Source organism: Podarcis pityusensis (genome assembly GCF_964106645.2).
Source record: "Podarcis pityusensis genome assembly, chromosome: 9".
Classification (NCBI taxonomy): Eukaryota; Metazoa; Chordata; class Lepidosauria; order Squamata; family Lacertidae; genus Podarcis; species Podarcis pityusensis.
This window is the reverse complement of record NC_138034.1, coordinates 75180253-75203767: the sequence shown is the minus strand read 5'-3', so window position 1 is coordinate 75203767 and position 23515 is coordinate 75180253. Positions and strand designations below refer to the sequence as shown.

The 23515-nt window shown below is 44.1% G+C and overlaps 1 protein-coding gene across 3 annotated transcripts; it reads right to left on the bottom strand.

The window, feature by feature from the left end:
* Window positions 1-3282: 3282 nt before the first annotated feature.
* Window positions 3283-21188, bottom strand: LOC308485616 (C-type lectin domain family 10 member A-like). Of its 3 annotated transcripts, none has more exons than XM_081021460.1 (10): window positions 21057-21188; window positions 20140-20244; window positions 19960-20023; window positions 18138-18302; window positions 16180-16275; window positions 14365-14463; window positions 13345-13431; window positions 8820-8971; window positions 7471-7574; window positions 3283-3724 (listed from the first exon to the last, which is right to left on the bottom strand). In XM_081021460.1, the coding sequence occupies exons 3-10, from the start codon at window positions 19985-19987 to the stop codon at window positions 3565-3567; spliced, it is 891 nt and encodes a 296-aa protein (XP_080877586.1). In that variant the 5' UTR covers window positions 19988-20023; window positions 20140-20244; window positions 21057-21188; the 3' UTR covers window positions 3283-3564. The 3 variants fall into 3 exon arrangements, with proteins under 3 accessions (XP_080877586.1, XP_080877588.1, XP_080877587.1); XM_081021462.1 differs by having other exon boundaries at window positions 3283-3665; XM_081021461.1 differs by having other exon boundaries at window positions 21067-21165.
* Window positions 21189-23515: the final 2327 nt, after the last annotated feature.

The window sequence follows — 23515 nt, the reverse complement described above, 5'->3', positions numbered from 1 at the left end:
CACAGCACACCCGCCTTTTCACTCTAGCCTCTCACTCTGGATCCCCCCCAAGCAGACAAAGGCTGTGTCGAGGGGGTGGGCTCCTCCTCTGGGCCTATCTGGCCCATTGCTCAGCAGTGTGCAGACTCTCCTTGAGTGGGGTGTCTGAAAGGGAGGAGAACCAGTAGGACTGGGACTATCCTGCTGTTGGGTAGCAAAGGCAACCTTTGATTCCTTTCTATCTGAATCAGTGCTCACACTGCGACTCTCAGCCTCTAGCCCTGTCCTAGAAAGGCCTCCTTTTCCTGACACCCCTGTACCCCCCAAAAATCACTCAACCCCCCTGCTTCTAGCACCTCCCAGCTCCTTCCTTCCCCAGACTGCTCCTCAGTGTTCCACCACCATGATCTGGGGTCAAAGTCTTCTTCTTCCTTGGGCACTCACTGCCCACCAGTCTTCTTCATTCAGCCAGTCCCTGAGAGGCTGCCTTGAGGAAAGGATAATCTCCAGCATTATTCTACTTCCAGCAGTGGTGGGTAAGAAATGTTATCATTTGCCCGACAATAAATGTTGGAAATGTAATGAGACTGAAGGTACATTCTTTCACCTTTGGTGGACATGCCCAAAGATTAAGACATTCTGGGAGATGATCTATAACGAAATGAAAAAGGTATTTAAATATACCGTATTTTTTGCACCATAACACTCACTTTTTTCCTCCTAGAAAGTAAGGGGAAATGTCTGTGCGTGTTATGGAGGGAATGCCTATGGGTGGCATGCCTACGGATTTTCCTCCTCTAAAAACTACGTGCGTGTTATGGTCGGGTGCGTGTTATAGAGCGAAAAATACGGTACCTTTCTGAAGAAACCAGAGGCCTTTCTCCTGGGCATGGTTGGCCAATTGGTGTCAAAGAAGGATAGAATTTTCTTTATGTATGCAACAACAGCAGCAAGAATACTCATCGTGAAGTATTGGAAGACACAAGATTTACCCACCCGGGAAGAATGGCAGATGAAGTTGATGGACTATATGGAATTGGCGGAAATGACTGGCAGACTGGCAGACCAGGGAGAAGAGTCGGTGGAAGAAGACTGGAAAAAGTTTAAAGACTATTTACAGAAATACTGTAAAATCAATGAATGTTAGGAAAATGTTGGAATGAAGTTATATGGCTTTAATAGAAATGTTATAAGGAATTAAGTATAAATAGATTAATAGAGTATTAAAGGGAAAAATAAGGTTAGAATGTGTTAAGATAATTAAAGGATAGAAAGCAGAGGAAGATGGAAAGGAATTGCTGAAACAATTAACAGAAGTGGAATACAAAAAGGGAGGTGTGAGGAGGTCGTGGAAATATGTGAAAGAAAGATAAGATATTGAAACTGTTTGATGTGTTTTAAACTGTTTTTGTTTTGTTTTGTTAGTTTAATGTGTTAGTGTTATGTATTGTTTTTGTATTGTATTGTATTGTTTATTTTTTGTAGTGTTTAAATTGTTGGAAAATGAATAAATATTATTAAAAAAAAGAAAGAAATGTCAACAGGCAAGTGGACCCCAAAGTGGTCCCCAGCATCAAGGGTCAAGCAACTGTTGAGAGGCAAGCACTGGATGCTCCTTATCTTCACTGTTGAAACCTGCATGCTTGTTCACCTGCATCTCACTCTGGCTCAGACAACAGAGCTCTTGAGAAGGAAGAGCAATATTTGCACTGCAAGCTCGCCCTTTGGATCTCTGCATGGCAAGCAAGCAGGTGGTAGCAATGAGGAAGAATAAGAGCAGTGGTTGGTGCTAATGGGAGTCGGGAGGTAGACTCAATGTGAGAGGGGGGCAGAGAGTCCATGGAAAGTGCCTGGCTCAGGACTCCTCCAAAACATGGCACTGATAGCGGTTACCCCTTTGGGGCTTAAAAGCATAGGAAGAGCCCTGCTGGATGAGACCAAAGGCCCATCTGGTCCAGCATCCTGTGCCCAAAATGGCTAACCAGATGCTTAGTACAGCCCAGAAGCAGACTCGGAATGTGACACCGCTCTCTCCACTTGTGATTCCCAGCAATGACTGTTCAGAGGTATACTGCCTTCAGAATACCAAAGACATGGTTACTATTCTGCCTGGCTGCTCTGTCATAAGGGAAAATAGAAATCAAATGCAAGACATTTTCTGAACTCTTCCTGGCAGTGTGGAAGGGAGGCAAAAAATGCCTGTAATGATCACCCAACCCAGAAAACGACCAATGTAAACAGCCAATTGTCTTATGTCAGAGGTGGGAAAACCTTTTGGCCCCAAAGAACAGATCCTTATCAGGCTCAGCCTTGTGGGCCAAATTTGTGGGCAGGACCACCCACCTGTCAATCACATGCCATTATGAGACAACCATTCTCTTTGCTAAGACAATGGCACTGGCCATGTTAATGGGTTGGCCATGTTGTCATGGGAACAACTAGCTAATGGTGCTCCTCAAAGGAGGTGGTAGTTTCCCCATCTCATTACTTGTCTGGAGACCACATCCTCTTGTAGGGAGGAGAACGGGAGAAAAATTAGCTTTTGTTTAGTCAGGGAGAAAGCTGGAAAAAGAGACAGAGAAGCTTTACTTTGGTCTATGCTGAGACTAAAGCTATGGCTTTGGAGATCCCCTTGGAAACCTAATGGGGAAGCAAGATGTCTTGGGGTGCTGATGCTAAATATTCCTCGGTTTAGACCATCTGATCTGGAAACTCTAGTATAAATTTGGACCATATCTTGGTCCAGGGTTATCAAATTTCAATTTTCCAGTGCTGAAGTCTGTACTGAAAACAAAAGGGCATAATTTTATTACTGGCTTTCATCATAAACTACCAGGATATTTCATATCAGTATGTGGTAAATGGATACAGAGCTCCATAATTTAAATACTTTCAGTTAAGGCACATTATAAATCATATATCTATATCTATATCTATATCTATATCTATATCTATATCTATATCTATATCTATATCTATATCTATGTATATATAATGTGCATCTCTGCAAAACGTCTCAATCGGAATGATTAATCCCTTCACCTTCTCCAAAGAATCTCATAAGCAATGTTTATATGTGTAACATTCAATTAGAACACAATAATATCTTATTTTTAAAGGGCGTGGGACAACCAGTATTCACTACCTTGTTTTGTTTTGATTTATAAATGACCTTAGAATCCTTCCCAAGGCTCTGGAGCCATAGAGCCAGTCAACTTCACCTCAGATACCAAAGTAGTTTGAGTACCTCCAAGATAGGGATCTTTGACCCATGCCTTGTCTAAGGATGATGCAAAGCCATGGTAGATTTACCAAATTAGTTTATTGCAACTTGAAGCAGGCTATGACTGAACTCTTCCACACTTTATTTTATTGGAGGTCCAAGTTTTTGTAGTTGCAAAATAAAGTGTCTTTTTTCCAGCATGGAGGAACCAGGTTTGATAAAGTGCTTTTGACTGTTGATGTCAAAGACTTGAGCTCATAAATGTCCTAATTCCACAACCTGGATAGTTGACTCTTTAAAGGAGGGATCGATGCATTGTCTTTGTTTTAGTGGAGAGATTGTGGAGTCCAGTTTCAAGGGCTTCATGTGTACCATCTTTTATCAGGCTTCTTCTTACATATGCTCCGTTTTCGGACCCTGCAGTTGGTGTCTTCCCAACAGCCTCTTGAATCCCGGCAGAAACCTATTATATAGACACAGGGATTTGGCACGGTCAGGCTTGGCATACCAGTCCTCCAGAATCTAAAAACAAATGGCAGCACTAATCAGTAGTCAATTCAGACTGGATGTCTGCTCTCTCCTAGCCTAAAATCACCTTCCGTACCTGCAGACTGGAAAGGAGCCAACGCAGCAACAATTTCTTAAATGGGATCAACAGGGGAACTTTGAAAAATGGAATTTTTACATACTGCAAATCCCTATCTGATGAAACGAACAGAGGACTTTCCTGGTGCCGATGACAATTCCTCCTGGCCGTGACAGACAGGGTCTTGAGTTCTTCAGCTCCTCTCTGGTAGGCAAGGAGAATCATGCTGCCATCCCTCTCAACTGGCAAAGCAAAGGCCTCGACCCCAAAAAATCACAACTTGAAAAATGGAATCTGTCCATTCAGAGGTGTAACTTCAAAGAAAGAGCGTTGAGAGACACAGATGAAAGAGGAAACAGCCCTGAAAACATTTGAGGAGGAAAGGCAAACAAGGCAAGACAAGATACTAATATTCTAAACAACGTTTGAAAGCTATAAGGCACTGACAGAAGCCCTAAGCCATGAAAACCTGCTGGGGGGGGGCACAGAGAAAGGAGAGGTAGGCAGAATGTCCTCATCCTTATGATCAAATAGAAATTAATGATAAGTAAAATTTCCATTTTTGCCTCTTAAGGATGGAAGACACTCCTGGTAGGCAAACACCAGGGTAGTGTTCCTCAGTCCAAGGAGGCCTTCCTTGGCATCCACCTATTGTGGCAAGGCTCTCTGGAGGGCCTTATCCTCAAATACTGCATCAGCAGATGAAAGTGAGCCTATTTTATAAAAGGTAATGATAAAGGACCCCTGACAGTTAAGTCCAGTCGCAGACGACTCTGGCATTGTGGCGCTCATCTCACTTTACAGACTGAGGGAGCTGGTGCTTGTCCGCAGACAGTTTTTCTGGGTCATGTGGCCAGCATGACTAAGCCACTTCTGGCGAAACCAGAGCAGTGCACAGAAATGCCATTTACCTTCCCGCCAGAGCGGTACCTATTTATCTGCTTGCACTGGTGTCTTTCGAACTACTAGGTTGGCAGGAGCTGGGACCAAGCAACGGGAGCTCAACCTGTCGCGGGGATTCGAACAACTGACCTTCTGATCAGCAAGCCTAAGAGGCTCAGCAGTTTAGACCACAGCGCCACCTGCGTCCCTGAGCCAATTTAAAGTGCTTTACAAAGCTTCACAGAGAAGCCCATGTTGTCACCCCACAAAGATCCACAATGGGAAAATTACCATTACAGGTAGCTGAGGTGGCTACCTTGATGAAAAATGCAGACTTGGAGGTCTGAAGACTAGGCCTCCTACTCTGAAACTCTTTGTGCTAAAGTGATTGCCACCAGCAACACAGCCCTAAACATCAAAATGTTCAAAGGGCAGGTAAACTAGGGCTCAAAGCGGAGACATGTCAAAGGGGAGACCAGTCATAAAAACGCTCAAACTAGCAGCTGCATGCTAAGAGACATGAGGTATACCAAAGTCCAATTTCAGAAAAAGCCACTAACAAACCTCCCATGCCCAGCCAGGTGAAAGCAAAGCCAAAACATTCCTGTCTCTGTGGTGGAGATGGGATGGAGGAGGGAGAAGATGAAGACCCCAGGGAGCAGAGAGAACAGTAAAGGGAAATCAAAGTGGGAGACAGCGCTGAAATTAAGGCAGGGGAAGAAAACCTGCGCCATGAAAGATAACAGTAATAGAACAGAAATAGACAGTGAACAAAGCAAAATTCAGAAGAAGGAAGGTGAAAAAACTTCACAAATTCAAGGAAGATGAATTTTTCAAAAAAGGCCCTAACTGTTGTAGACCACAGGCAGGGGTGTTCTGGAGAATGGATGACTCTTCCTCCAGTAGAGCAGCTGAAGAGTTCAAGACACAGTCTGTCATGGCCAGCAGGGGGAAATCATTCCTACTGTTCTCCATCCCTATCAAGCAAATTGCAGGTGAGTTAGTTTAACACCTATTCTAGGAAAATGGGGGGAGCAGGATAGATATAGATAGACAGACAGATAGATAGTTAGATGATAAATGATAAATAGATAGATGATAGATAGATAGATAGATGATAGATAGATAGATAGATAGATAGATAGATGATAAAGGCTTCTTAACATGTCTATACTGTACATTGCAGTTACAACTGAGGAAAAAGGATCAGTAGAATCTCCCCCCTATTCCCTCCTCCTCAAGTGAGATGAAAACAGTCCCATCAGCAAAATGCATTGCACTATAGTTGTTTGTGTGAATGTGGTAGGGACCTAATTGTCTTATCAGTTGAAAAAGTCATAAATGGACACTAGAAGACCATGAAATCATGAGTGACATGAGTTTTGAGTGACACTCATTGCTTTTACAGTGGTACCTCGGGTTAAGAACTTAATTTGTTCTGGAGGTCCGTTCTTAACCTGAAACTGTTCTTAACCTGAGGTACCACTTTAGCTAATAGGGCCTCCTCCTCCTCTTCTTCTTCTTCTTCTTCTTCTTCTTCTTCTTCTTCTTCTTCTTTTAATATATAGCAAATGGTATGGTTTGCATGGGCCAAAAAGATCGCTGAAGAACACCACAAAATGGATGCAATGTCTTTGAACTGTCAGTGAACTGTTCACGAACTGTTTTGTATAAGAGCTCATGGAATGTGGAAAACATCATGATGTTTTGGCAAAAACAGCGTGTGCCAGGAACGGTACGCCCAAGGAGGCTTGGAGGTGGGCTATACAACTTTACACAATATTCAGATCAGATAAGAATTGTGAAATGATGCCAAGGACAAGGATGTGAGATGCCAAAAACATGCCAACAACAAGGAGTAAGGAGTTGTGTAAGCATCAGCAGTTGCCAAGCATCAGATAGACAACATTGTGTATAAATTGCAAAGCCCTCCAGCCTCAGTTGTGTGCCAGACATTGACAGCTGTCGTCCAGTCACTCGTGACTCTTACTGGGTCTGATCAATCCAGTGTAGAGTGGTGAGTATGGGAAATGTATGGATGTGTGTGTGATTGAGTGCATGTTCCCTGTCTTGTCATGTTTGTTAATCAATAAAGCAATGCTATAGAGAAAATCCAGCGTTGGTTGTCTGAGGTCTACTTGTGCCTTCCAAGAGTGTACTGGATCTCATATATGCTAAACACCTAAACAGGTTAAAAGGACCTTTATATATATCATTGTTTTTTACAATACAATATAATGCAATACAATAAAATTAGGTCCAGTCGTGGACGACTCTAGGGATGCAGTGCTCATCTCACTTTATTGGCCGAGGGAGCCAGCATACAGCTTCTGGGTCATGTGGCCAGCATGACTAAGCCGCTTCTCGCGAACCAGAGCAGCGCACGGAAATGCCATTTACCTTCCTGCCGGAGTGGTACCTATTTATCTACTTGAACTTTGACGTGCTTTGGAACTGCTAGGTGGGCAGGAGCAGGGACCGAGCAACGGGAGCTCACCCCATCGAGGGGATTCGAACCGCCAACCTTCTGATCAGTAATTCCTAGGCTCAGTGGTTTAACCCACAGTGCCACCTGCGTCCAAGCACTGAATAATACTACAGTAAAAAGCCAACCACATGTATTTCATAAAGTGAAGCCAAAGACATTGCTTGGCATCCCCCCAAAAACCCTGCGAAGCAGAGGTCAGGAGAGGAAGGGGATCAAGGCGACACCACCCACACTGGGCTCATCTGGAAGACTGCAGAATGTGAGTGCAGAGAAGGAAAGGGTGCTACAATATAATTTTGTTCAGAGACTCACGTGCTTTTAGGTGCCTGGTCATCAATACATTTCCATCCCCCAGTATTATAGACTCCAACCCAATGGTCTTTGTATGTAGGAAAGACTTGTTTCTCTATGAATTCCTACAAAGAGATCAGAAAGTATTTCTAGGAATGAGGGGTCAGAATCTTTTTGCAAATCCTTTCATACTGCATATTTTACCTAGGAACACAATAGCACCTTCCAGACATTCTGCAGGAGTGAAAATTGCAGAGATAGGCTCTCCCTTCGTATATTCATGTAAATGTCTGCACAGGCTATGCATACAGCTTGTGCAACGACCTAAAAAAATAAAAATACGCAAGGCCAATTTGTTTCATTTATTAGTTAACAGAACCATCAGAAACAAATTTATTCAGAATAGGTATCTCTGCAATCACTGCCATTCATTTCTTTCTGCCTCCAATAACCTGTTTGGCCAACACAACCCTCTGACTCAGAATGGCGCTGCACTAAGTACCCAGATGGACACAGCTGGGGCAGCATAGGGCCACCGAGCTCATCCAGCCAGGTCTCAGGTATACATGCTAAGTTCTTGACCCCTCTGCTTTGCCTGTATTTCAGAATTTGGAGATGCGAGTCAACCAACCCAATGGCCTGGTGGTGGTGTTATGAATTCAAGGTCAGATTTGAAATTGTATTACGAGGCTTCGTGCCTTTGTTGGTTGAGGGATTGGATGTTATTAGAGAATACAGATCTCTTAGATCTGAAAGGATTCGATTACAGATTCGGATGGCACTGTACCACTGTACTTCATACCATTTCCAATCCACTATGAAATCCACTAGCATTAGCAACATACAGTGGTACCTCAGGTTAAGTACTTAATTCATTCCAGAGGTCCGTTCTTAACCTGAAACTGTTCTTAACCTGAAGCACCACTTTAGCTAATGGGGCCTCCCACTGCCGCCGTGCCACCGGAGCACGATTTCTGTTCTCATCCTGAAGCAAAGTTCTTAACCCAAGGTACTATTTCTGGGTTAGCGGAGTCTGTAACTTGAAGCGTATGTAACCCGAGGTACCACTGTAATAGAAAATGCCATCACCCTCAAGGCTTTGCCCATCACCTTGCTGCAGATGATGTAGTTTGGATCAGAGAGTCAGTCTTCAGACACCCATGGGCTTCACCTCATCTCTTATCTGGGGTAGTGTAGACTCCTATGCAAGGAGACCTTATGTCCCCTGTTGTGAGCTCTCACCTCAAACAGCAGCTCATAATCTCCTCCCACACTCTTCAACCAATCGACATACATTTATCCAGGCTTGAGACTGTACCATCTCAGAAGATGGTGCCCTTGGTTTTAATGCATTTCAGTGTTCTACTCACCTCCTCAGCTTGAGTTTCAATACAAACCAACATGGCTTTTTCATCTTCACAAAAGTCTCTTGCACCTTCCCATGTCCTTTCATTGTTTTCAAGGAAATAGAGGGCCCCTTTATGGTGGATCCACTTTAACTGCATTTTTGCATGAATCTCATCTTTAAATCAAGGCAGGAATAGGGAAGGAAAATAGGGTTGGGGGAGGTTATACTTCATTATACTCCAGCATAATTTATAGAAATTACAGGATATCTGACTTTCTGAAATATTCGTTCTGATAACGAATACAGTTATTTAAATGAAGTGTCATTTATTTATTTCCATTTCCATCTTTGCCTTCATCAATAGATTTGCAACCATTTTCTCATTTATTTAACAAGATTAATATATTGCTCAATCAAAAAATGTCTCTAAGTGTTTTACATACAAATAGTACCTGGTATTCATTAAAATAGCACATAAAACAGAGTTTATAAATAGCAGGCCTATTCAGATGTCTGAGTGGGGGTACAACATGTCAGTATATGGAAACATCACCGCTGCAGACAGCCAGATTGTTGACATCACATGATGCGCCTATCTGTGGGAAAGAAGAGTTTCCCAGGACATTCACAGGCTGGATAAGTCTTTGTGAAGAGTGTGACTTGAAACCTTCTGTGTGCGCATGTTCAGGAAGTTTGTCAGACTTGCTAGAAGAACTGAACTGAAAGGACGTGTTTTTCTGTAGTGCTGGAATGTCAGAAATAAACATCATGTAAATAGATTTCTGACTTATTTTCTTTCCCCTGCGGAAGCAGGAGGGAGGGGTTGTGCATTTTACCCACGCTTGGGAAAATGTCGCCTATCAAAATCTCCCTGGTCTGTCTGGATATCAGCCAGAGGAGGTTACCGGTAAGCAAGCTCTGAGGACAGTGAGAGGGGCCAGCCTCTGTGGAGGGGGCTTGCAAAACGACAAGTGGTAGCAGAGCCCGATGGTTGCAACAAGACGGCTGAGCACCAGATGGGAGACTTTTTTTGCTGATAAGCAGCGATCCATGGACCTCTGCGATGCTGACTTATGGCTGGATGGTGAACGCGAATTGAAAAGTCTTCGGTTCACTGAGAAAAAAGCTCCTGTTTTGGATAAAACAGAGCGGAGAGAGGCCAAATACTTCGCATTCCAGAGCTGATAAGAAGTTCCGTTGCTAAGCGACAGGTCGTGAGTACTTTTTGAGCTAAATTTATGGGCTGGTTAGCTTAAAGAGCATAGAGAGAAAAGAAGCTTCAAAAGCGAAAGCAAGGCTGAGTTTTTTTTCCAGTGACGCTTGTTGTAAACAAACTGTTGGAAAGGGGACTTTCCAAGCAGAGCGCAGCTTGCTGATAGCTGTTGGATTGCAGCGAAGGCTTATTGTTTACAGATTCCCGGAAAGGGAAAATTCCAGGCAGCTGGGCTGACTGCCAAGTGCAAGCAGCTTGTAAACAGCCCAATAGACTTTTGGATTTTCCAGTTTGTAGCTGCAGCTGCAGCTTGGGATTAAAGATAGCTCTGTTCTCTCAGAAACTGAATAGCCAAAACTGGCTAGAATGATCTTTTGCAATGGAATTCTTGCTGGTGGGAGAGCAATTGTGGGACTTAGTCCAGACCCCACAGCCTGTTGCTGTACAAGCAAAGGGGGAGAAGGCTGCAATTCAAAGTAAATTGAAGCAGCGTGTCCTGAGAATTTTGGTGGAAAATGTGGACGCTTATCTTGAGCCAGTCCTAAAGGGTGCACAAGAACCAAGGGTCGCTTGGGAGTCACTCCACAAAGCTTGTGAAGCTGGGGTGGGAAGCAAGGACCGAGAATTGGTTGCGGCAAAGGGGGAGAGCCAAGATGAAGCTAGCCAAATTCTTGAGAGCTCATCGAAAGCTGGGAGGAGCTTTGAGCCACAACAGGGAAGTGAAGGGACTGTTGCTGATGATGCTGTTGCTGATGATGATCCTGTTTTTGCTGCAATGGCTGTTGCTGATGGGGGGAGTGAAGCTCAGAAATCAAGCATCCCCACTACAATTGCTACAGAGGAGAAAGCTGTAGCTCTGAACGCTGTTCGTCAGGAGACACCACATCAGGAGAAAGGAGCTAGAGGGAGCTCTGTAAAGCCTGAGGCCTCAAACAAAGGTCGTACCCAGTCCCAGGCAAAACCAGATATGGCTTTGATGTCCCTAAAAGCCACATCATCCGTGGAGAACTCATTTATTGTAGACACAGGAGCGACGCAACACATGACGTCACGCCGAGAACTGTTTTCTACGTTTAAGAAGCAACGCTTCACTGTGAAACTGGCCAATGGTCAGGAAATGGAAGCAACCGGGATCGGAACTGTGTATCTAGAAAGCCTGAACTTGACCATAAACAATGTTTATTTTGTTCCAGATTTAAAGTACAATTTGCTGAGTGTTTCTCAAATAACTAAGAAGAAACTGGTGTTATCCTATGATGAGGAAAGCTGCAAAATCTACAAAGATGGAGAGCTGTATCTTTCTGCCAGAGAGAAAGACGGACTGTATCTGTTGACATTTGATGAAAATGATTATAAAATGTGCACAGCATGTGAATCTAAAATGCTTTCTCTTGCAGGTATCTCGAAAGAAGACTCGAGTGGAAAGGCAACAAAGATAAACAGTGTTTTTCAGCGAGTGTATGCTGATGTAATTGGTCCTTTAGCACCATCTAGAGGCAATGCAAAATACTATCTTGTATTTGTTGATCATTTTTCTCAATATGTATGGATTTACATGTTACAGAGTCCCAGAGAAACCTTAGAAAGGTTTAAGGAGTTTTGTGATAAGGTTAAGAGTATTCATGATGCTAATATTGATTTTCTTTTCACAGATGAAAAGCCAACTTTTCTTTCACAGGATTTTCAGGATTTCCTGGAGAAGCAAGGGATAGAGCACAAGGTTGCTGTTTCTGAAGCTGCATGGAACAAAACTGTCTGTGTAAAAGTGAACAAGGAGTTGCAAAATGGCATGAAGGCACAATTGCTGAGTTCACACTTGCCACATGAGTTTTGGGCTGAATCTTTATCATGTTTTTGTTACTCTTGGGTGAGAAAGGTTTCGAAAGGTATGGAAAGTTCTCCTTTTGAGAAGCTGTTCCACAGGAAACCTTCTGCCTCACATTTTAAGGTTTTTGGATCTCAAATCAGGACGGAAACTCCAGATGGGGTGAAGAATGCCAGAGGCATTTTTGTGGGTTATGAAAAGGGTCTCTACAGAGTAATTTTGTCTGAATCTGGTCTGGTGATTCTCACAAAATTTCTAGAAAGTGCTCCTGGACAGGAGAGAGTAATTTTTCACACATTTCCCACTGCTGATGATTCAGATGATGAATTTGATTATTCTGATTATAGTGATACTGAAAGTGACACAGAAAGCTCAGAGAGTTCTGTTGACACAGTTATTGAGAGAGGTTCACACACAGTGGCTAGATCTTCACAGGTTAAGGATGAACCACTGTTTACTATTGGAACTGGTTCTCCAAAAAGTCCTGAAACTGAACCAGTCAGCAAAGAGGATCAGCACCTCATACGCAGGTCTGAGAGAATCACAAAGGGCGTACCACCAAAGAGATATTCTCAAGAGTTTGCTAGTTCAGCTGTTGCATGTATTACTATTATTGACAACTCAAGCCAGGTTAAGGGTATGTCTAAGTCAGAGACAAAGACACAACAGGGAGTTGCTAAACGTAACACTATATTCCCTAACCAAGGTAATGCAGATGCACTCGTTCCTTGGAAAACAGACAACCAGAGAGTTACATTGGTGAAACCAGTGGCAGGTAGTTCCAAGGGTGGAACTGAAACAACAGGGGATTGTTATATATATAAAAACTGTTTCTTTTCTTCTTTGGATCAAGCTTTGTCCACAGCTAACGATGATTCATATGGGGGAGGATGTCAGTATATGGAAACATCACCGCTGCAGACAGCCAGATTGTTGACATCACATGATGCGCCTATCTGTGGGAAAGAAGAGTTTCCCAGGACGTTCACAGGCTGGATAAATCTTTGTGAAGAGTGTAACTTCAAACCTTCTGTGTGCGCATGTTCAGGAAGTTTGTCAGACTTGCTAGAAGAACTGAACTGAAAGGACGTGTTTTTCTGTAGTGCTGGAATGTCAGAAATAAACATCATGTAAATAGATTTCTGACTTATTTTCTTTCCCCTGCGGAAGCAGGAGGGAGGGGTTGTGCATTTTACCCATGCTTGGGAAAATGTCGCCTATCAAAATCTCCCTGGTCTGTCTGGATATCAGCCAGAGGAGGTTACCGGTAAGCAAACTCCGAGGACAGTGAGAGGGGCCAGCCTCTGTGGAGGGGGCTTGCAAACCAACACAACGGACTCCCCCTCCATACACCTTTTCTAGGAGGGGGGTATTTGAGACTGATTGACAGTTTAGTTGAAACTGTACCTTCAAGAAATATGCAGATGAGGGAATCTCAGTAAGTGTAGTCTCAAGGTGGGTTCTTTCCATACTATGAAATTTAAACATCGCTGTTTCAGAATAACTTACCAATTCCAGCTTGTACTTCACGTGCTTTGGCATCCCATACAAGCAATTCTTCTGCCAACTTCTGAGCTGCTTTAAGTATTACAGAATCTAAAGGATGCAAACAATTCAAGGCAGTTGTATCTCAACAGCTATACAGATATATTAGAAAGCCATTTCCCAGATTCTGGTGGCTTGTCATATTCTACCTGGTGTAAGAAGAGCAGAATTCTAATACAGTACCCATATAGGAGCAATCCTGGCTCACATCACCAGGGACAGAAAGCAGCTCAAACTTCCACCCAAATGGAATCCCCGAGTGTATACTTTTGCTTTTTACTGAGCCCATGCCAAAATACTTATGTCATAAGGTGGGAAAGATTTGGCTATCTAAACTACTGACCAAAGTTGTGGTATCTGCAAAAGTTCTAGTCCTATGAGCAACTGCTGGGGGAACAGCTGCCCCTCTTTCTGGGGAAGGGGGTTATGGGTGCCATTGTGGGCGTCATGTTGCACATGGATACTGTGCCTAACCCAGTCCCACCACAACCCATCCACTATGCTCCTTGCTGAGACAAGACTGGAAATAAGTTCTGTTGCAGAAGAATAACCCTGGGTGTGGTGGGTTCTGAATTTACTAACTCTAATCCATTGCCTTCTTGGATACCCAAAGGTGTACTCTACATGGAGCTGGCTTCAGGCACCAGGCCTATTGGCATACCAAATCTGCGCTACAAAGATGTGACATGAAGCCCCACCATGTGGGAATCCCTTGCAGACGACTGCAGTGGCTGGGGATGGGTTGTGCATCCATAGCAATGGCCAGAGGAGGAATGAGTGCTGGGAGGAGTGCAGAGAGAACAAGCGCCATGGTGCCTCTACAATAGTACAACCGGACACCTTCATCTGCCCCAGCTACAGCAAAACACGTCTCTCCTGTATCGGTCTCTACAGCCATAGCACGTGCTGTAACCTTCAAACAATTTGACGTCACTCTTCCATTGTGTCCCAAGACAGACGGACACCAAACAACTCATTGCTTACCATTCTTGCGTTTGAGGGATGGTTGCTTTTTGATCATAAACTCCCTAATCTTCGCAACTGCTGTTCGTAGGGAGACTATCTTTTTTGATCGCTCATGATCTAGAAAAGAGGAAAAGAAATGGTGTTCCAGCACACTAGTACGTGTATGGCTGCACTCCTACCTTGGGATTACCAGGGCTGATACTGAATCAACATTCCCTGTGCCTTATCCCTGAGCCTCTTTTCAACACCAGAGAAAGCAGTCACTTCACAACCAGATCTTCAGACTAGAAGACCGGGCAGCATTCCAGCAAAAATTGCATTAAATTTACACGGTCTGGACAAGTAAAAAGGTCTTCACTACACAATTTGTATTAATCAAAACTGCCTCTCTTTTGCTTGGAGCCTAAAAAACAAGGCGAGCTCTCTCTGGTTCCAACAATGCTGAGCTCAATGGACCCACATTTTCACTCTGTACAGGTGAGTTTCCGAAGCCCAAAAGCTAGGTTGGCTTATGAAGTATCTAAAGCAGTGGTTTTCAACCAGTGTGCCGTGGCACTCTGGAGTGCCTTGAATGATGGTCAGGGCTGCCATGGGCAGCACTGGCCTCTGTCCCTCTTTCCTTCCCTCCCCCCTCTGATGCCATCTTTTGTCTTCCAAAGCAACTACTCTATTCCAAACTTAAAAATGGAAAGCATAATGCTGGTGGACAGTGAAAGAGGTTTAAAGACTTTCTCAAAGACAAATCTAAAAAAAGATTATATAAACACTGACAATTGGGCAATACTGGCCTGTGAGAGCTTCAATTGGAGAACAGTCTTTACCAAAGATGTCATGGACTTGGTAGATGCTTGAACTCAGGAAGAAAGGGAGAAACGGGCTAAGAGGAAGGCACATTTGCCAAACCCTCACCATGATCAACTCCTGCCCGGAAACCTATGTCCCCACTGTGGAAGGATGTGTGGATCCAGAATTAGCCTCCACAGTCACTTATGGACTCACTGTTAAGACTGTGTTCATGGAAGACAATCTTACTCGACTATGAGTGAGTGCCAAAGAAGAAGAAGCAGCAGCTTCCCAGGCCCCTGTGGGGCATTTCGTGGAGGCACCTCTCTTTGGGGCAAGGGGGGGGCAGCTTAGAGACCAAGGGCAGCAGCAGCGGCTGCCCAGAGGACTCCCAAGGAGAAAAGAAGACGAAGAGTTTGGACTTGATATAGAAGAAGAAGAGTTTGCACTTGATATCTTGCCTTTCACTCCCCTTAAGGAGTCTCAAAGTGGCTCACAATCTCCTTTCCCTTCCACCCCCACAACAAACATGCTGTGAGCTGAGTGGGGCTGAGAGACTTCAGAGAAGTGTGACTAGCCCAAGGTCGCCCAGTAGCTGCAGGTGGAGGAGTGAGGAAGCGAACCTGGTTCACCAGATTACGAGTCCACTGCTCTTAACCACTACACCATGCTGGCTGGGGCGAAGGGGAGGAGGGAATACTCCTTAAGGGAGGGTGTTTGAAAAGGGGTGAGGGGCTGCCAGCTGTCCAGGCAAGGGGTGACCTAACTGGGCTCCTGAGCCCTACAGAGGAGCTGCAGAAAGAGTGTAGTTGGTCAAGGGAGCTGTGGTTGAAAACCTCTGATCTAAAGTGTCTAGGGACAAGATTTCAGCGGTGTTTATTTCAACAGGCAAGATTTAACCACACCCTTAGCTCACTCTTTGAAATTAAGAGGATGTAAAAGGTCTTAGAAGAGGCTAGATTGATAGTCTTATCAATCAATATTCACAACGAAATAAACCAAGTCAGGATAATACTAAAGGCTTTTCTCTGCAAAAGGAATTGAACTTACAAAAAGCAACAGCTCCAATGGTGGCGAAAAAAAGGATCAGGCACATCATTATTGTAATAAATGTACCAACAGGAGATTGAAAAGCAGCTAGCTTCCCTTGAAAGACAAAAAAAAAGAAAGAAAATTTGGCTTTAACTACAGTGAGCCAACGTAAGACTTTCGCTTCAGTTAGTAATATAGCTTGGTCCTTTTGTGTGTGTGTGTGTGTGTGTGTGTGTGTGTGTGTGTGTTGCAGTACTTGCTTATATATACTATCACTTGCATATATACAACTATATAATGCTTATAACTATATAATGGTTGGACAGTGTTCTCGAAGCTACCAGCATGAGTCTGACCAAACTGTGGGAGGCAGTGGAAGACAGGAGTGCCTGGTGTGCTCTGGTCCATGGGGTCACGAAGAGTCGGACACAACTAAACAACTAAACAACAACAAAAACAAATGCTTTAAGAAACAAAACATTTGAATGAATCCATACATCATCAGGGGCGTTTTCAAAATGTATCTGTCTTAAATAATCTATATTTTCCCCAAAGGATGCCTGCATTTTCCACACCTGACATCATATGTGGCTGCTTTCCTGCAGCAGAAGTCTGGGAACAACCAGTTAATTTGTATTAGCAGTAGTATCAACTGAGTCAAGAAAATGCAAATAAACAGATGAAGTTAATTAAAGTTCTTGAAGCCAGGTAACAAAACTAATTTAAAATGAGAAATATTTGGGTCGACAGTAGTTCCAAAGCAGAAGAGTATATTTCTATAAAGAAATTTATCACCCCTACTATTTATTTATTTAATTTTATCTGTAGATCTCAGGATGGTTCATAACATAAAAATAAAAATAGAAGTCCAAAATACATAATTAAAACAAGAACAAGAGCAAATCAAAGCCGTAGCCTCCCCCCTCCCCCAAGCACATTTAAAAGTACAAAGAAAATTAATCAGACAAAGGTCTGGTTGAAGAGGAACATTTTCACCTGGCTCCTAAATATATATAATGAAGGTGCCAGACGAGACTCCCTGGGGAAAGCGTTCTACTACAGCGACCTTTGCCAACCTGATGTTCTCTATATGTTTCGGACTAACGCTTAAAAAAATTTTTTTTTTGTATACTGTCCTTTATCTCCGGATAGTTCACAACATAGAAAATGTAATATAAAAAAGACAAAATACATAATCAAAACAAGAACCTAACCAATAACCACACCTCCCACAACACATTTCAGCGGCGCTGACCTGGGCCCGCCCACATTGTGATGTCATGACACACACTGTCAGGGCCTGGAGGTGCCTTTAATTGTAGTCCAATGTTCCAAATTTCGAAGGAGCTCTGCCTCTTGCCATTGTGTTCTATGGAGGCAGCCTCTGTGACGGGGAGTTGAAGACCCAGCTTCTTTGGTGGCAGGAGAGGGTACACAGATGGCCACGGGTACCCTGTTTCCTGGAATCACCTCAGGGATTTTCAGGAGGTTTTACAGCCTCACATAACCCATCTTTCCTCTGTCTGAGTCTCTCCCAAGAATGGGAGAGCTGCCATCATGGCCCCAGACAGGAACAGAAAACCTCCCCTTTCTGTGCTTCTCATTACAGGATGAATAATAATAATATTTTTTTTATTTATACCCCCCCTCCCAATCTGACTGAGTCTCCCCAGCCACTCTGGGTGGCTCCCAATTGAGTGTTAAAAACAATACAGCATTAAATATTAAAAACTTCCCTAAACAGGGCTGCCTTCAGATGTCTTCTGAATGTCAGGTACTTGTTTATCTCTTTGACATCTGGTGGGTGGGCTTTCCACAGGGCAGGTGCCACCACCGAGAAGGCCCTCTGTCTGGTTCCCTGTAACGTCACTTCTACAATGAGGGAACCGCCAGAAGGCCCTCAGCGCTGGACCTCAGTGTCCGGGCTGAACGATGGGGGTGGAGATGAACCACTGCTAGGTGTGCAATGTACATACCTGCCATATATTGCTGTCGCTTTCTCATTCCTATTTTTGATCTGGAACTCACATTGGATCTAGACCCCACGTTGGATCGGGACCCTATGTTACTTTTTGATTCCATATTAGTTCTGGAACTAAACTGGGACTTGGAAGCTCTTTCTTTAGCTGCATCCTGTGGCACTGTAAAACAACAACTTCTCTTTAAAATCTGCATTAAAATAAATATAAAGCAATTACACAACACTAAGTAATGTACATACATAACAGACTACTTCCTAAATATTGCAAGGGGTCGGGGAGAGACTTCTGATAGTGAGTGATCTGATCAATATGACCAGAAATACAATGGGTTGGATACAAGTGTATAGACTGCATGGTGACCTCTTTTTGTTGCATGGATTTCCTGTTTCCTAAAGTGGTTTATTTTATTTTATTTTATTTTATTTTATTTTATTTTAACCCCACTTTTTCCTCCAATGAGCTCAAGGTGGCATACATGGTTCTCCCCCCTCCTTATTTGATCCCCAAAACAACCCTGTGAGGTAGGTTAGGCTGAGAAGCAGTGACTAGCCCCATGTCACCCAATGAGTTTAATGGCCAAATGAGTATCTGAACCCTGATCTCCCAGGTCCTAGTTCCTTAGCCTTTCCTTGGTTCAGATCTTGAGGGTTCTTACTTGTGAACTCACAATGCTTCTGATCTAGATATGTATAATAGTCTTATGCATTTTCCCTTAAATGTTCAATCCTACTGGTTTGGTGGAAGAGCAACCAAATCCAAATTTCTGCTGGGGTCATGATGGCAGGGCAGAAAATGGGACCTGGCTGCTCTTCTCCTCCTCTCCTCCCATAGGCATTTTTTAAAACAACAACAACAAACCTCCCATTGATATGGTTGGAAAGAGGAAGAAGGGGAATTTTTTTGGATCAAGAAGATCCAAAGTCTCAGTGATATATATATATATATATTTTAAAAAAACTTGTTCTATTCCACCATCCCCTGAGCTAACCCTTTTTATCCCTTTTACTGCAAAGGAAGGACAGTGGCTAAAGTTCCTGCAGATGCAACAAGGAGTTCATGGAAAGGAATGTCCACAAAATCCTATGGCTGTGGGATAACCTCACAAGGACCATAAAATTAGGCACTTGGCTGGGCACTGTGAGAACAGAATGCTGAACTTGATAGGCCTTTGGTTTGATCCAGCAGGGTTCTAATGACCTTCAAAATACTCTGCCAGGTGGTTCGCATCCTGAAAGCAGAAAGGTGGGGCAGGAGTGGTTTCCCCAGCCACTCTGGGCAGCTTCCAACAGAACGCTAAAATACAATAGTCTATTAAACATTAAAAGCTTCCCTAAACAGGGCTGCCTTCAGATGTCTTCTAAAAGTCTGGTAGTTGTTTTTCTCTTTGACATCTGGTGGGAGGGCATTCCACAGGATGGGTGCCACTATCGAGAAGGCCCTCTGCCTGGATCCCTGTAACTTGGCTTCTCGCAGTGAGGGAACTGCCAGAAGGCCCTCGGCACTGGACCTCAGCGTCCGGGCAAAATGATGGGGGTGGAGATGCTCCTTCAGGTATACTGGACCGAGGCCATTTGGGGCTTTAAAGATCAGCACCAAGACTTTGAATTGTGCTCGGAAACGTACAGTAACCAAGACATAACCTTCTGCCCCCCTCCTTGATATCACACTCCCAAGACAAAAGGAAGGAAGGAGGATAGAAGGAAGGAGGAGTCAGAGGGGCAGAAGGGACATATTTGGGCCTCACTCCTAAGAGGAGAGTGTGGGTCCTGTTGTCCTGGGTTCCTCTGAAGAGAAAATACAAACAGAAACAGCTTGCCTTCTGCGAATGTCAGACCTCCTGCCATTTTAACTGCTCATTCGGATTGGCTCCTCACGTCATCCTATGTTCAGAACCATATAATGGAGTAGACCGTTAACACAGCTTTTAATTAAGAATGTAGTAGTTAATGAGCAGTTGGAAAAGGAGTGAGCATAAATAAAAGTGGAAAGTGCTTACATTGCTTCATTGATGGGGACTTTTCCTTGGCTGCCATTTTACCTCCTCATTTTAAGTGGTATTTCATCTTGGGTTCCTTCACGTGACAATGTAGTGGAGCGAACTCTTAAAATAGTAAGGAAAAAATAGAATTTAAAGATAATATCACCTTGCCAACAAAGGTCCGTATAGTTAAAGCTATGGTTTTCCCAGTAGTGATGTATGGAAGTGAGAGCTGGACCATCAAGAAGGCTGATTGCTGAAGAACTGATTCTTTTGAATTATGGTGCTGGAGGAGACTCTTGAGAGTCCCGTGGACTGCAAGAAGATCAAACCTCTCCATTCTGAAGGAAATCAGCCCTGAGTGCTCACTGGAAGGACAGATCCTAAAGCTGAGACTCCAAGACTTTGGCCACCTCGTGAGAAGAGAAGACTCCCTGGAAAAGACCCTGGTGTTGGGAAAGATGGAGGGCACAAGGAGAAGGGGACGGCAGAGGACGAGATGGTTGGACAATGTTCTCGAAGCTACCAGCATGAGTTTGACCAAACTGCAGGAGGAAGTGGAAGACAGGAGTGCCTGGCGTGCTCTGGTCCATGGGGTCACGAAGAGTCGGACACGACTAAACGGCTAAACAACAACAACATCCTGCCCCCCACCCTCAGTATTTAAGCAAAATTTTTACTGCCACCAGGGTACCTCTATGAGATTACATCTCTCCCAGCAGAACAGGAGATCTGGAACTTTGTGAGTGACACCTAAATGACAGACCAGATGCTCTGCAGGATAAGACCCAGTAGAGCTGGTAAAGGACTTCTTCTTGCTTGAGATCTAAGGAAGATGCTGAAATCGTACTAGCTGGCCAAGATACCCAACGAACTGATGCAGTGGGCATAAAGTAGTTTCATATGAATAACATTTATAACATTCACTGTGATACCGTGGGATACCGCTGGGATATTGTCGTGCCTCAGTCAGTTCTTCTTCTCTTTGCCTCTCTGTTTGTTCCCGCAGCTGTTCGTTCCTTCAGCGGCTCAACCACCTAGCCCTTTGATGCAGAACATTCCAGAACTCTTCTTGCTCAGGTTCTGTTTCTTCCTGATTGGGCACAACAAACAGCCAATCAAGATTCCACACAGAGCATATACCTAGGAAAGCTATCTTATGGAATTATTATTATTATTATTATTAAAATTCCTTATGAATTCAGGCAGCAGTAGCTGTGTGAGCCGGACACAACAGCAAGGAGGACTGAATAGCAGTTGCAGTCACAGGTTCCTCACTGGCTGCACCAGGGAGAGCAGAGGGGAAATGCCAAGCAATGGCATCTACAGTTGCAGAGAGGAGAGAGGCTGCCTCGGGGAAAGGACTATATCTAGGCTTATTCTAGTTCCAACTGTGGTGAGCAAGAACTGCCACAGGCAAGTGGATCCCAAAGTGATCACTCACTGGACCAGCATCAAGGACCAGCATGGCTGGGCAACTGCTGAGGGCTCCGTCACCCAGTGGAGGGGGGCACTGACAAAAGTCTTCTTGCTCGGGTGACAGAGGGGGCCTGGGGCTGCACAACATCACTGTGACGTTTGCATGTGATGTTGGCTTACTGACATGTCATGCAGACTCCCTGCAGCGTGGGTGCACGGCGGTGTAGAACTTTTTTGGGGGTGGCCCCTTCTTTGAAAATTTATGGGTGCCTGGGCCCCCATGGCCCCATATAGAGGACTCCTATGCCTCCTTATCTTCACTGTTGAAACTTGCATGCTTGTTCACCTGCTTCTCACTTTGTCTCAGACAACAGTGGTAGTGAGAAGGAATCGCAGCAACGAAAAGGGAAAGCCTACAAAAAGGAGTTGAGGGAAGCAAAAAAGTTGTGGAAATAATGTAATCCCCCATGAGTATCCAGAGAAGGAGGGCATATTCTAGTTAAAAGATTGAGAGTCTATATTGTCAACTGCCCTGTGTGTTGTGGTCTTGCTCCAAATGATCCAGAGGAAGCCTCAGTGAAGTGATAGCTGAGTAAAAATGCTTAAACACTGAAGGCAATATAAGCATCTAGTTTGAAATCCATACGTCTGGATTTTTCAGGACATTACAGGGATGTCAATGGTGGAAGTGATGTCCAGGGGGGAAAGCAGCAGTTCCACATACAAATCATCACTCAAATGAGAGAAAAAACACACAGAAACAAAGTACAGTGGTACCTCTGGTTGCAAACGGGATCCGTTCTGGAGGCCCATTTGCAACCTGAAAAGAATGCAACCAGCCTCTGCGGGTCGTGATTCACCGCTTCTGCACACTCGTGTGACGTCATTTTGCATGTCTGCGCATGTGCAAGTGGTGAAACCCGGGAATAACCCTTTCCGGTACTTCCGGGTTGCCGCGGGACGCAACCTAAAAATGCTCAACCTGAAGCAAACGTAACATGAGGTATGACTGTAGAGAGAAAGCCAAGAAAGAAAAAGAGAATGAAACCAGGCTCCTTCTGTCCTGTTATTAAAAGACACTATGACCTTGGGAAAAAGATTATAGGATCAGTTCATTCTTCTTCTTTTTTAATATGTTTTTTATTGGTTTTTACACATATTTTCCAAACATAACATCCCATCTTATACAACATAACAAACCTTTGGCTATCACAGCACAGCCTGAGAATGCCTTCAACCTCGACTAATGGTTTTCTAACTTTCTTTTGGCTTCCATCCCCAACAACATCCTGAAAGTTTACAGGAAGTCCCAGGAGTCATACTCCTTCGCATTCTTTGTTCTTGAATGTGTAGGGACCTACGAGCCCTTGGAGAAGGAAAATCTCCCAAACTTTCCAGGGAGGTCTCTGCAGTCTGCTCTCTCTCTCCCCCCTCCTCCTCCAGTATCTCATAACTAGGCATTTCTTCCTTCAGCTATAATTCAGCTGTTTTCTTCTCCTCTTGAAACTGTTGGAGACAAGGGGGAAAACCTTCCCACTCTCCCTCCTCTTCTGAGAGGAGCCAAACAGACTGAGTGGACACTTCCGAGTCTTCCTGTTCAGTTCATTCCCTGACAATGAAGAATTAAAACATCAGTTCTCCTTGGCTGGGTATACAGGACAGATTGAAGCAACCACAACCACTTCCAGCCTTCAATCATGCAAGATGTGGCAGGACAGGTCCCCGGCTAGATTCCTGGGGTGCTAGTCCTCAACACAGACCAAGCTATTCACACCTTTTAAAGGTCTGATTCAGGACAGCAGAGTCTAATTGGTTACTTAACTCAGTTGACGGCCACTGTACATTTGAGCCAACTTCAAGAGGTAAAGGCCCCCATAAAATATTTTAGGGGGCCGCCTCCCCAAAGTTCATGGGCATTGCCATTCAAATGACGTGTGTACACTGTCTTGTGATCAGTTATGCAGGGGGGAGCTTA